The 13,149-nt window shown below is 35.2% G+C and overlaps 2 protein-coding genes across 4 annotated transcripts; both read right to left on the bottom strand.

The window, feature by feature from the left end:
• Window positions 1-3,739: 3,739 nt before the first annotated feature.
• Window positions 3,740-9,694, bottom strand: LOC125609479 (polyadenylate-binding protein-interacting protein 3-like). Its single transcript, XM_048780951.1, has 14 exons — window positions 9,067-9,694; window positions 8,482-8,562; window positions 8,221-8,376; window positions 8,020-8,156; window positions 7,739-7,920; window positions 7,042-7,219; window positions 6,714-6,943; window positions 6,574-6,625; window positions 6,431-6,461; window positions 6,071-6,324; window positions 5,822-5,956; window positions 5,611-5,706; window positions 5,452-5,523; window positions 3,740-5,347 (listed from the first exon to the last, which is right to left on the bottom strand). Exons 2-14 carry the CDS (start codon window positions 8,552-8,554, stop codon window positions 5,315-5,317), a joined length of 1,629 nt encoding a protein of 542 aa, XP_048636908.1. The 5' UTR covers window positions 8,555-8,562; window positions 9,067-9,694; the 3' UTR covers window positions 3,740-5,314.
• A 1,885-nt stretch (window positions 9,695-11,579) lies between these two features.
• Window positions 11,580-12,912, bottom strand: LOC125609477 (60S ribosomal protein L18a-like protein). Of its 3 annotated transcripts, none has more exons than XM_048780947.1 (5): window positions 12,725-12,912; window positions 12,386-12,439; window positions 12,181-12,295; window positions 11,961-12,078; window positions 11,580-11,866 (listed from the first exon to the last, which is right to left on the bottom strand). In XM_048780947.1, the coding sequence occupies exons 2-5, from the start codon at window positions 12,393-12,395 to the stop codon at window positions 11,804-11,806; spliced, it is 306 nt and encodes a 101-aa protein (XP_048636904.1). In that variant the 5' UTR covers window positions 12,396-12,439; window positions 12,725-12,912; the 3' UTR covers window positions 11,580-11,803. The 3 variants fall into 3 exon arrangements, with proteins under 3 accessions (XP_048636904.1, XP_048636906.1, XP_048636905.1); XM_048780949.1 differs by having other exon boundaries at window positions 12,778-12,839; XM_048780948.1 differs by lacking the exon at window positions 12,725-12,912 and having other exon boundaries at window positions 12,386-12,688.
• Between the last annotated feature and the right edge of the window lie 237 nt (window positions 12,913-13,149).

Genomic DNA, 13,149 nt, shown 5'->3' with positions numbered 1-13,149 from the left:
ACTCAGTTGTAACATTATGAAAACCATCATGTGTTAGATAGCATGAAGTAGAAAATATTCAGAGTTTGATGCTTCTTCTATAGAAAAACATAGTAGAGAGAGTATCTTAACAAATGCAGTAATTACATCCAATATTTAGTAAAGAGCTGTAGATTCTTTCACCGTTGGTTACAAACTAAATCATCATGCAACTAATCAGATACTTATGACATCATTTACCAAGCAAGAGTTATTCTAAAATAGTGGCAAGACAATCATGGTTACAATTAGACAAGAATATGAAATAACAATCAAATAACCATGTGACAGGTTTTGGGTAGATGGTTCTTCCTCATCCTTCTTATGATAATGATATTGGATAGTGATTTCTCCTGTGTTATAAACTGGTATATTTATCACAGCCTGGTGCCGACAGAGAGTATAATTTTAATGTATTTTTTTGTTTTGTTTTGTTTTGTGTAAGCTTCAAACCAAATATGTAACGTATTTGAAATTCCTTCGTTAACTAAAAGAACGTGTTGACTATCAACGCGGTGGTCCTTAACATTGAAATATTCTTTTATTGATTATATAAGTTGCAAACATGAATGTCAAACCTAATGATGGCTGAAGAAGACAATGCAAATAAAACTTCAGAAAATGCAGAGAACTCTTCATATGGGTAACTTAAGCAGTTAAGCCTTGCGTGGTTTCTTGAGTGTCCTCTCTGCTGCTGCAACATGTTGTTCCGTTGCTGAGCTATCGCCAACAGTGACTTGTGCAGTTGTTGTGGTTTCAGTTGGTGGAGCCGTTTGGTTCTTTGGGACTGCAACACATGTAATGCTAGTGTGTGTTGTAGATAGCTTCACCATCGGAGCAGGGACTGAAAAGTAAGCATCTAGACGAACGTATGCAGATCTGTGGTATGTAAGTTTATTAACACAAACATAATAATATGGAAAAGCAATAAAATAATTTGCTAATAGCTAATTCGTAACAAATTGGTACTACGTAAAGGCAATAGAAATAATTTAAAAATAACTAATTAGTTCTGAGACAGGAGATGTACCCATCAATACAAATGTTTGCCATAATGCGTTGAATTGTCTGAGGAGTGAGCAGGGTCATTGCAGGTTGTCTTGATGAGACTGACTTCCAATATGATATATGCAAGAGAAAATAAGATAAATGTGTTATTTTAACCGGAAATGAACTTACTGAATAAAATATCAGAAACAGGCCGAGAAACTCAGTGTTTGTGTTTCCAGAGCATGTAGCTGCTCGTAACTATGGAACCTAAAGAGCTCAAGTGGTATTGGAGGTGGTCCCACAGTGGGTTCAACTAATTTAGTGTTGTTGATGAATGGAATAGCTACAGGTGAATCTTTGCGCTTAAAGTGGTTGTTGCCCCTCGTTACATCAAAGCCACTTACGTCGTAAATAAAATCATCTTTCAGAAGATGTTTGAACATGTTTAGACGATGTGCAAAGATGGAACCTTGGAGAAGTGCCGACTGTAAAGAGGAAGAAACATGAAGAACCTCGTCAAATAAAGTAGGGTGAGCAATTAAGAATAGGAAGAGATATGCGACCGAAAATGAATAGGCTTACCTTTTCACAGTGAAGAGCATGTCAATCCATATGAGCACTCCACCTTTCCTGACGTTGCCTGCCTCCCAAAAACAGAGAAGTCGAGTAACCACCGTCTGAGGAGCATGATCGGAGAGGACACCATTGTTTTGTAAGGAAACTGTCTAATAATGAATAGGATAAATAAATCATTGTTATTAGGGGAGGATTTCATGACTTTATTTATAGATATCAGGAATTAGGGATTATAAAATCAATGGTGTGGAGGGGTTACGAACTTGACGTAGTGGGATAGGTGGCTTGAGGAAGTTAATGTAAGCGCTTAATGAAATGATTCAATGCGTTGTAGTTACTTACCACAGAGGAATCCTCATCGGCACTGTAAAAGAGGGCAACGGAGAAGACGGAAACTTTGCAAGTAGAGGTGGGCCTTAAATGGCATGCTACATGCTTGTTTTGTGGAGTCTGTTTGCAGTATATTAACGGGCCATTATTAAGGATTTAATTTTCATTGTTTCAACGATTTTAATGGGCCAATTTTGGTGTGTTGAGTTTTCGCAAACGAAAGAGAAACCAAAATGATATAGATAAGTTTTCGGGGAAGCTGTACACGTGTCTGAAAATGCCCCTCACTCCTTGCTGATGTGGACAGCTTAAGATGAGAGAAAACCCTCCTTTATTAGTATAGATACTTATCCACACACATGTTACTTGTAAGTTAGTTGTTATGCCTGATTATTTTCTTATTTGAAAATACTTGTGCTCTACTTGAAATATATACGAGTTTTTAAGAATTACTTATTCTATTAAAAAGGAATATGAAAATTTGTTTTGTTTACTCGACCTGGAAAAAAATACAAAAACTACTCCAATTTGTATGTTATAAAGAAAAATAATGAACAAGAGACATAAACATCTCGATACGAAAGTATGTTTACTTCTTACATCAAATACTTTTTCTGTTTTTGGGCTTCCATTCTTTGGTCTAATTATCATTTTTAATCATAAAACAAGTAAATGATAATATCAATTTGAGTCGCTGATTTTTTTTTGTTATACTTGTTACTTATCTTGTATTTTCTTTTTTTGAATGTACTTTCAAGTTTCAAGTAATAATATTCAACTATTAATATTTAATTTGTTGTCAAAAAATATATATTTAATTTGACAATGATGATTACCTGAAAAATTGAGACTACTATGAACAAGTAAAATGTACTTCTTCGTTCACAAAAGTAAAATTTTTTAATTTTTTTTTATTCTGTAAAAATTGATTTTTTACTTTGTATATTTCATAAAAATATTAATTCAAAATATTTAAATTGATTATATGATTAATTGATAGTTATTGAAATGTGTATAATAAAAATAAATAGTACATTTAATTGTAAATATTTAATATATTCATAATATGCATAAGACCATAAGTATTCTAGAAAATCTTATTTGTAAGAACCTAGGAAATATAAGGTAATTAACCATATTTGTGTCCAATCCTACTTTCTCTTTCTTTTCTTTTTGTTTTCCCTAGCTTGTTTTAAAAAAGCAAAAATATAAGTGGAAGGTTTTGTCAACATTTCTTTATGTTGCAATCAATATCGCATTTAAGCAAATAATTTACATATTGTAATTTTTGTGGTTGGCGTAATGGAAATTGATTGCAAGTCAAGCAAAGCAAAGAGCCGTTTTCCAGTTTTCTTTCCACATTTGGCTTCCCCAACACAAAGCAACGAATCGTAATTTGGTAGTTTCTGCTCTCATCTCTCTTTCTCTCTCCCTCTTTTTGTTGTCAACCTTCTCTCTCTCTATTCATTTAATCCACAACAACTCTCATTAGTAATTACAAACAACTACAGTTACAAAAAAAAGTAATTACAAACCACAACAGAAAAACCATAATGGTCAAACCATGCTGATTGTTGAACCTCTCTCTAAAATCCTCTGCCTTCTCTCTAGAAGTTTCTTCTCTTGATCTCACCGGTTTCGCCGGCTCCGGTTGTTTCAACAGAGCCGGAGCCGGTCTTTATTTTTATTTCTATCTTAGTTTCTCGGGTTAGATCTTCTAGTCTTGTTCTCGTTACTCTCGACGGATAGTTTCCAGATCTTCAATCTGATCTTTTCCGGAAGGGATGAGCGGTTTGGTTGATCTATCTAATTGATCTATCTAGTCGAAGTGGGTTGGATATTAGTATCCTACAGATCTGGTTTTGTCTTATAACCTTATGTGTAGTTTAATTGATTTGCATGTTGATTTTAAGCTGTCTTTGGCTCATTCTGGGTCTCGATCTGCGACCTTCTCAGTCTCTTGAACATGGTTGTTCCTGGTTATGAGTAGTTTCACTCCTTGTCATTTACTTAAAAGATTCGATCGAGATCTTCTCTTCAGTTTGGCTTCTTTATGGCGTGTCAATCCATTTCCGCCATCGATTTCCAGTTGATGACTCATGAACATGTCGTGTTCTGTCTTCTGGAGCTTGAAGCTATGGTCTTTCATTTGCATGGGCTATTCACCATAGGAGGATTCGCAAACCAGAGGTTTTAGTCATGGATGGCAGCCTCGCTTTGCCTTGTTCAAAGAAGCTCTATTTATCATCATGCTTTATTGTTCACGTTTAGGTGAAGGTTTATTTTGATCTGTTTACCCACTTTTTCTATTTTAGATTGGTTCTGGTAATTATCCTTTTAGTCTTCCCGTGTGTGGGACTTTGCCTCTCCTTTGTTGGAGCTTTAGTTTCCGGAGGTTTGAAGAACTTGCCGGACTGTAATCCAAAAATGAATCCTACCTATGTAATATTTTGTTAATATAATCAGTGTTTAAAAAAAAAAAAACCACAACAGAAAAAAATAACTTAAAATACAGGGGGGAAAATAAATATAGGAAGACTTCTTTTTGTCAAAAATATAGGAAGACATCTACTTTGGGATGAACATTATAGTTGAAAAATGACTAATAATCCAACTAATTGTAGAGAGATGCTTAGTTTTGAGACTTCGAATTGTAGTGTGAGATTTAAATAATGTAAAAATTGTTATAAGAAAAAACTGTAGAGAAAAGAAATGAGTAACTATCATGCTTCAAAAGCGGTGACAGGTGTTAACATAAAACATTATAATATCTAGATGTTCTTAGAATCAATTATTTTGATTTTAGGCATGTTTTCAAAAAAGACAAAGTTAGTGCCAAAATCTCCCCTAACCTTTAGATTCTTATTTCTGAAACTACGAGAAGATTTATATGATAATGATTTGAGTGGAAACACGAAGCATCTAAGACAAAACCAAAAAGAGACTTAACCCATTATCATAATAACTCCAAATTTAAACATTACGCTTTCAGACCCCAATCATTGACTTAAAAAGAACTCTTAACACGTATATGGAAGATTGAACTACAACCGTCAATTAGGAAAAAGGTAGTATACAAGAAGAAAAAACATTTTTGCTAACCTATTTCTTTTTTAAATATAAAAAGACCCAACTTAGAATGTCATACATCTATAAATTATAGTTTAAGCAGAGAGACCCAAGTGAATAAAGAAGTGAGATAAAACCGTATCTAAATCTAAATCTAGTCCGAAACAAACTATATCAATATCACATGTGTTCATTGTTCAATATATCTCCCATGGACCATCAAACAATTTATCATATTAAAACAAATTAAAGATTCGGTGCTGGAAACCTCATTCCATCAGAAGATTATTCGAAACCTTTGTGCCACCACCATTCATAGTTTGGTCAAAAGCTAATAAGAGTCTCTTCCTTTATATGGCATCTCCTGCATATAAATTCAAAGATGTCAGCAACATCTCACTCTTTTGCCAATTTATTAAAAGACGGAAAAAAAAAAACAGTCAAATTTTATAGAGGGTAATGGTAAACCGGTTGGTATGGGGACGGCGGCATGAACAGAACCGGTCTCTGCTGACCAGCGATTATTTGTTGTGGGTGGTACTGTAAACAAAAATGATTCCACAGTTCAATTTCTTTATACAAGAATCGTTTTCCAACAAAGAATATTTGAGTTTATTAGCAACAAACCTGTGGACCATTTGGAGGATAAAATGTTTGGTTTGGACCAGGCTGCATTGTATTATGATACACCATTGGTTGTTGTCCAGGGAATGCTGCTCCCATCTGCCAATTTCATTTTTTTTTTGAAAATCATAGATATGAAGATTACAGAGACTTAACTTTGATTTAGAGGTGAATCATCAGAGTAGATTAAAAAAAAGAGAGTGAAAAGAGTTACTCCATATCCAATGTGTATTCCGGTCATCTGTGGAAGGGGAGGGTAATAGAATGATCCTTCCGGAACTGGAGACTGAGGCCGTGTAGCTGTTGGAGATGGTTTGAAACTCTTTGCGTTGGGGTTAAGCTTAAATTCCTGAATCAGAAGACCCTAAAGCTCATTAGTGAAAGACTAAAAGTAAAGACTAACAGTAAAAAACGCCAACTCTAAATGTATAAGATAATAATCTAAGAACATGGCAAACAAGACCTTAGCATTTGGGTTGAGTGTGGACTTTTCTGAAGAATAAGACCCAATTGAAGAGCTTGGGGATAGCATTGGAAGACTTGAGGTTGAGGAAGCTGCAGAGTTTTCTGGATTTCTAGAAATGGAGGTTCCAGGCCACTCAGATTTCCCTCTGTCAGTCAGTGGACCGGCAAGTTTTCCATCAGTGGAACTTTGCTTATCAGAAGCTCTCCATTGTACACTCGCAGGATCAGAGGCTGCTGCGTCTGCCTTAGTATCTTGAGTGTACATTCAAAGACTCAGTTGGAAACTCTTATGGGTATCAAATTTAAGATGTAATGGGAATAGATGAATATAATAAAGCTAATATGAAGTTGCACATACCATCAAGACCAGACACTGATTCCTCGGACGGCTGCATCAATACAGAATGAAGGCAACAGAACAATGTTATAAGTCATAGAGCATATTATAAATTTCAAAAGCAATCAAGATTAGTTGCATCAAAAGAGGTTAAGTTAAATTACCTTTGACTCTAGAATTTTGCCGTTTCTCTGCTCCGCAAGCTGGCTCTCATTCCTATTAGGATGCACAATCATAAAGTTATAACTCAATAAACATATTTTGAAAGGCAAACAAGCGAGCATGTCCAATTGAAAAAAAGGACCTGATATTGCTGCCTGGACTTGGAATAGGAATATCTTTGCCAGCTGAAGCAGATTTGATGCCATTAGAACCAGTTGTTGAATCACCAAACGTCAAATTATTACGGCAATCCAACAGAATTTCTTCTTCCTCGTCATAACCCGAATCATCAAATCCATTAGCTGGACAGACCGATGAGTATTTAGTTTCCTCGTCAATATCAAACTTCCCACTAAGCTGAAGCCCTCTCTCCTATGTAAGATGAGTGCATGCATGAATATTACAAATTGTACGACAATGAAACGAAAAACACAAATGGCAAAAAAAAAAAAAAAACATCCCTAATTCACCTCTGCTACGTGGAGATCTCGGGTATTCTCACCCTCGATCTCTCCAGCAATCCTCAAGGCCTGCTCTTCTAGCTCCCTCGTACGAGGACCCCTCTCGAGTTTTGTGGTGTACAGTTCCTCGTCAAAAGTGCTCGTCACTCCAAACAATGTCTCATTGACCTCAAACTGATTCCAGCCCCTATGAATATCATCATCACATATAAGACACTATTCAGCAAAGAAGAGTGTTCATAGTGATAGAACAAGAAACAAGCAGACAAACAAGTAACTACATGAATCCTTGCGGGTTGGCCCACTGTAATACGAAGGTCTCAATAGAGCTACATGAATTTTTATATATTCAATTCACAAAGCTGTATTGACACTTTATTTGAAAATTATCATCACTACAAGGCGGTTTAACATAAAAAAAAAACTCTTTATTATAGGAAAAATCCAAAGCAACAAGAAAGGAGACTGAATAACACCCAACAGACAGAACTAGGTTCAAACTTCAAAGTACAGTAACAATTTTTCCCACGGCCTAAACCTCTAAAACACTGTATAGCGTGGATGAGTCTCCATATCCGTATTATAAAACGTAGAAGCAAAAGGAAGTAGAGAAATAGAGATACTAGACACTTTTCTAAACCAAAAAAATAGAAATTCTAATTAAAAAAAAAACATCCTAACTATAAGAATAGGTAATCATCAGTACCTCTTCCAAGGGTCATCAAACACGTTTTCCAGATCAGGACAATCTGGAACATCTTCGTCAGGTACCCAACGTTGCAGCTCTCTTTCCGAATCAACATGATAAGACTGTGAGATTGAAGAGTCTGTCAACAGCTCTGACGGTTTCTCGCATTCTGAGACGTTATTGCTGTACACAGGAAGGTCCTAACACCAAAAACAATGACAAAAGTGTAAGAGACACCAAGTAGTCTTTCGTAACACATTGACATGAGCATTAGAAACTCAGAAGAGTACAGTACACACCTTAGCTATAACTTGCACAACTTCGTCAGCAGGGATAATGAATACTTTTGAAGGTGGCTTGCTGACAAGAGGAGCTCGGGGTTTCATCCCTCGTACACTGCCTTCCCTTATCAAGCTTGCCATTTTCAAAATAATTCCTGTAAGTTTCAAATCAGTTTTGTAAGTGAACAAAAAACAAGAGTTGCATATATCAAATCTCACCAAAATTGTTCTCCACATCAGCAGCATGAAAGATTCCACTGTAAACCGACCCATTTTTCAGCTGAACTTCGACATGATGCCCGATCTTACAAGTTGTGAGGTACACGAACGGATCACGAGAAGGGGTGTCCACACTTCCAGCTTTCCCACCATTTTCTGCATCAACCAAAAAAAAAGAAAGAAAGAAGGGCGTGATGTTGATGCCCAAATCAGAATATAGACATAGATGTATTATATCTACAAGTACGTATACACACATACCTGTAACTTTCATTCCTGTCTCTTTATCAACTCTTGTATGCGGATATCCACTGGATGATGGCTGGCTATTCATTCTTAAACCTGTTCAAAAAGAAACTGATATATGGAAAAAAACTAACTACTCAATAAGAGGCTAAAGATAACTGTACAAAATCAATTCAAGATGATGTCATATTTTTCAGATATCACAGGATGATGATGACTGGCCAACAATTCACATTCTTGCTACTAGCATCGAAACTCAGTTTAGATTTATAAATGCGATCCAACTCTGTTTACGCTTCTGAAGAGAACGTCACACAGCTAAGCCCATACCTTGATAGACTATTAAGTATATATATACCTAGGGGTTTGGTTAGTCACGATAAAATAACCCCTAACCAAGCATTGACATAACCAACTAATCAGCAGCAGATTAAAGGTCACAAAATCACCTCAACGTGAATGCATTCGCTATTACAAAACACACAAACTTGCGAATACCTTATATACTCGACCCCTAGCAGAAATCTCCATATCACACGAATTTGTACTAGAAAATTGCATCATAAAGAAATAAATTTGTCTTAGAAGATGAGATTTTACCTCAATAAGCTCTGAGAACAATGCTTAGAGGAGGAGACGAATGAACGGAGCGAATTAGGGTTTACAGACAGAGGTAGAGTTTACGCGGGGAAGAGGAGATGAAGAGATAAACGAGTCAACAAATCAATACTAGGATATGTGTGATCACATCACCTGCGGTGCCGAAGAGTGTATGATTTATACTTAATGCCTCTTTTCTTATTTGGGCTAATTGGGCCTGACTTCTGATTCTTAATAATATAATCTAGGGCATTTTAATCTATATCCGAGTCCAAACCTGAATCAAAACTAAACCAAAGTAGCAAAATATCCGATTGAATTTCATATTCAAAAAATTTAGATACCCAAACCCGTATATATCAAAAATTCAAAACACTACCCAAATCATCCAAACTACATATACCTTAACATAAACCTACTCATCCTCTCTTCCTTGTAGCGAAACTCGTACATTCGGTTAAAATTTCTGATATTTATGATGTCAGTTTCGAAAGCCAATCCAAAAGATATCATTCAAATAGATACTACAAAAGCCTACTTTCTTCAGCTCATTATCTCCATCCAAGACGAGGATGATGAAATTGTATGTTATTCATCTTCAAACATCTTTTTTGTTTGTGTTCGAGTACAAAGATTCAGGAGTAGTAATGCATGGATGTTTTTAGGTTTGTTTCATGATCTAAGATTATAAATTATGAATTTTCGGTTTGATCATTTGTTTTTTTAAGAAATATGTAACTTTATGAAAATTACAAAAATTTGAACTGTCCTAAACCTGAACTATAAATATCTAAATCCAATATGAAGTGTAAAAATTACCCGGATTCTATATCCTATACTGAAATACCAAAAAGCTTTCACAATTGATTTGATCACTTTCTTTTTAAATAGTTGTCTAGTAAGATTGGGAGACAGCCAGGCGAGTCGCTAAGTTTACATCAAATGGAAAGAAGAGAATATTGCGGTTAAAAACTTAAAAGTAATGAATCTCGGGGAGGGGGGGGGGGGGAATTGAAGAGATAAACGAGTCAACAGCAATGAATCTCAGGAGAATAATTAATTAATTATAACAACTGATTGATTTGATCCCTCTTTTCTCACGATATCAACAAATCGATGTGTATACGAGGATAGGTGGTGATCACATACGGTGCGGAAGATCGTATGATATATACTTAATTCGTCTTTTCTTATTTGGACTATTTGGACCTGACTTCTGATTCTTAATAATAGTAATCTAGGGTATTTTAACTGATACCCGAATCTAAACCTGAACCCGACCCAAAATCTCCGACCAAAAACTAAACGACCAAAATCTAAACCAAAGTAGCAAAATATCTTATCGAATTTTGTATTGAAAAAAATTAGATACCAACCCCGTATATATTGAAAATTTAAAACACTACTCGAATCATCCAAACATACATATACCTTAACATAAACCTACTCATCCTTCCTTCCTTGTAGCGAAACTCGTACATTCGGTTAAAATTTCTGATATTTATGATATCAGTTTCGAAAGCCAATCCAAAAGATATCATTCAAATAGATATTACAAAAGCCTACTTTCTTCAGCTCATCATCTCCATCCACGACGAGGGCGATGAAATTGCATGTGTTCATCTTCAAACATCTTTTTTGTTTGTGTTCGAGTAAAAAGATTCAGGAGTAGTAATGCATGGATATTTTTAGGTTTGTTTCATGATCTAAGATTATAAATTATGAATTTTCGGTTTGATCATTTGTTTTTTTTAAGAACTATGTAACTTTATGAAAATTACAAAAATTCGAACTGTCCTAAACCTAAACTATAAATATCTAAATCCAATATGAAATGTAAAAATTACCTGGATTCTATATCCTATACTGAAATACCCAAGAACTTTCACAATTTATTTGATCACTTTCTTTTTAAATAGTTGTCTAGTAAGATTGGGAGATAGCCAGACGAGTCGCTAAGTTTACATCAAATGGAAAGAAGAGAATATTGCGGTTAAAAACTTAAAAAGTAAGAACAAAAGTCTAAAAAGGTAAATTATGTTAGAATCACATGCTAAAGACTGGCTTAATTAAATATTTATCAACTAAACTCTTCCGCATGATTTTTGAAAACAGAACACATTATCTGATACAAGTTTCATTCTCTTTCCACAAAGAAATGCCGAAACCATTTTGGGAGGGGATGAAAGTATTGAGGGTTTAACTATTATTTTGATACTTATCGATTAGACTGAATGAAGATTTTTGGTTTTCCACTCTTATCTTGGTCGATCACAAAGGCTTATACATTCTGCACTCTTTTGGATGTCATGTTCCTAAGGTTCATTCTTATGAAGTATTAATGATTAGACATAAAACATACAAATCTTCATCGTCAAAGTTCCTTTACTCCATTCTTTCTCCGTTCCACGTGGTTCGGTAAGAAAGAAGATTTTTAAAAAGGTCTTCGAACACGGAAGATAATAACCAGACAACCATCTAGGTACGTTTTTGTCTGGCTTAAGACTCTAATGTGAATAAAATAACATACAAGCCTGAAGCTATATAGATCTCTTCCAACAGTTAGGTATCACATTTTTGAACTTTTAATAAGCTGACAACAATCTATGTACAAGAACAAACCAAACTTTGAGTCTAAAAGGACTAGCGGGTATACCTTCTCTTCTTCATCAAAATATAATACTTTCACTTCTGGAAACAGACTTGAAGCTGTTTCTTTTGAAAACCCCAGAAAGAATTAGCGACACGAGAAAACAAGTACAAGAACAGTGATCACAAGTGCAACACTGAATATCAGAGCCTGCGCGATATAGGTAAATCCTCTTATAACACCGTTCGTTTCATTTTCATTGGAAGATAAAGAAAGGAGATCTGAGGAGGAGAGAGATACTCACAGCAATAGCAGAGGCAGCAAGACCAGATCGTTCCCGAGGATCTCTGCGGTAATAGTTTGTTAGATATAGAAATGTGGCAAAGTACCACGCAAACGGGAAGACGAATCCAACAAGAAACCTAACATTAAAAGAAGTCGTGGTCAAATGAAACTGCTGCTTTCAGCAAGACATGACAAAAAAAAGAAGAAGAGTGAGTGAGTGAGTGAGAAGAAAGACTGACGAGAGCCATCCGATTCCAAAACCAAAGCAAGGAAGAGGCTTATAGAAGAGTCCTCCTAACTCATTCTCCTCCTCATCACCATCACGGATCAGAATATACTTTTTTTCCTCTAAATCTGCTTCACAACATATTATTCCCGAGAGATTGATGATTATTCAATACTGACAAATTGAAAAGACAAAAAAGATCACCGAAGCATACTTACTCTCATTCATGGCGAATGAATTATATATTTATTCTCGCCGATTAAACAAACTCCCTGTTACCAAGAAACCTCAACATCAAGAATCTACCAAGACATTACTGATGTAAGAAAGACAAAGCTGGTTCCTTTATCACACATATGTTTCTAAAAAAGCACTAAGCTGATTCCTTTGAATACCCAACATTTTTGAGGAATGTCGGGAGATTATGATTGATGATCCCAGTTACAAAAAAAACAACAACAACGAAATGACAATAAACCCTACAAGTCCGAGAGAAAGCAACCGAGAAAAAAAAGACGGAAAAATAAAATTTCCGAGCAAAATGAAAAGGAAATTACCAGAAAATTTGAAAAGCTCTTCAAGGGACGAACGATCGGGAGAGATTGACTACCTGCGAGATTCGTGACCGTTACCTTCGGAAAGAGAGATTCTTGCTTCTTCTTCTTTTCTTTGTGACATTTGTTTATTTGCTTCTCGGCATAGCTCCACATTTTACGTTTTTGTTCTTTTGCCACCGAAATAAAAACGGCTGTAAAATTTGGAAAAATAAATATAATATGAACATGTGCATAAACAAGATAAACATATAAGAAATCATAAGAACAGGTCGCAATTAGATACCTTTCGATATTATTACAATCAAGTAAGACTTGATTTTAATACAATATCTAAATATAAAAATCAAAACCAAAAACAAAACAAAAAGCGTCTACATATTTTGCATGTTGCTGGAATATATTTGTATCTTGTTATTACCAAAAAA

The sequence above is a fragment of the Brassica napus genome, chromosome A5 (assembly GCF_020379485.1).
Source record: "Brassica napus cultivar Da-Ae chromosome A5, Da-Ae, whole genome shotgun sequence".
Taxonomy (NCBI): Eukaryota; Viridiplantae; Streptophyta; class Magnoliopsida; order Brassicales; family Brassicaceae; genus Brassica; species Brassica napus.
This window is presented reverse-complemented; position numbering and strand designations above follow the sequence as displayed.

Excerpts from the sequence above, each read along its gene's own strand:
- LOC125609479 (XM_048780951.1), bottom strand. The coding sequence starts at position 8,554 with ATGAATAGCCAGCCATCATCCAGTGGATATCCGCATACAAGAGTTGAT. Across the intron at positions 8,377-8,481 it reads GACAGGAATGAAAGTTACAG|AAAATGGTGGGAAAGCTGGA; the intron begins GTATGTGTGTAT and ends TGGTTGATGCAG. Across the intron at positions 6,626-6,713 it reads AGTCCAGGCAGCAATATCAG|GAATGAGAGCCAGCTTGCGG; the intron begins GTCCTTTTTTTC and ends GCATCCTAATAG.
- LOC125609477 (XM_048780947.1), bottom strand. Across the intron at positions 12,079-12,180 it reads TTTGGAATCGGATGGCTCTC|GTTTCTTGTTGGATTCGTCT; the intron begins GTCAGTCTTTCT and ends TTTTAATGTTAG. Across the intron at positions 11,867-11,960 it reads TTGCTGCCTCTGCTATTGCT|GCTCTGATATTCAGTGTTGC; the intron begins GTGAGTATCTCT and ends TATATCGCGCAG.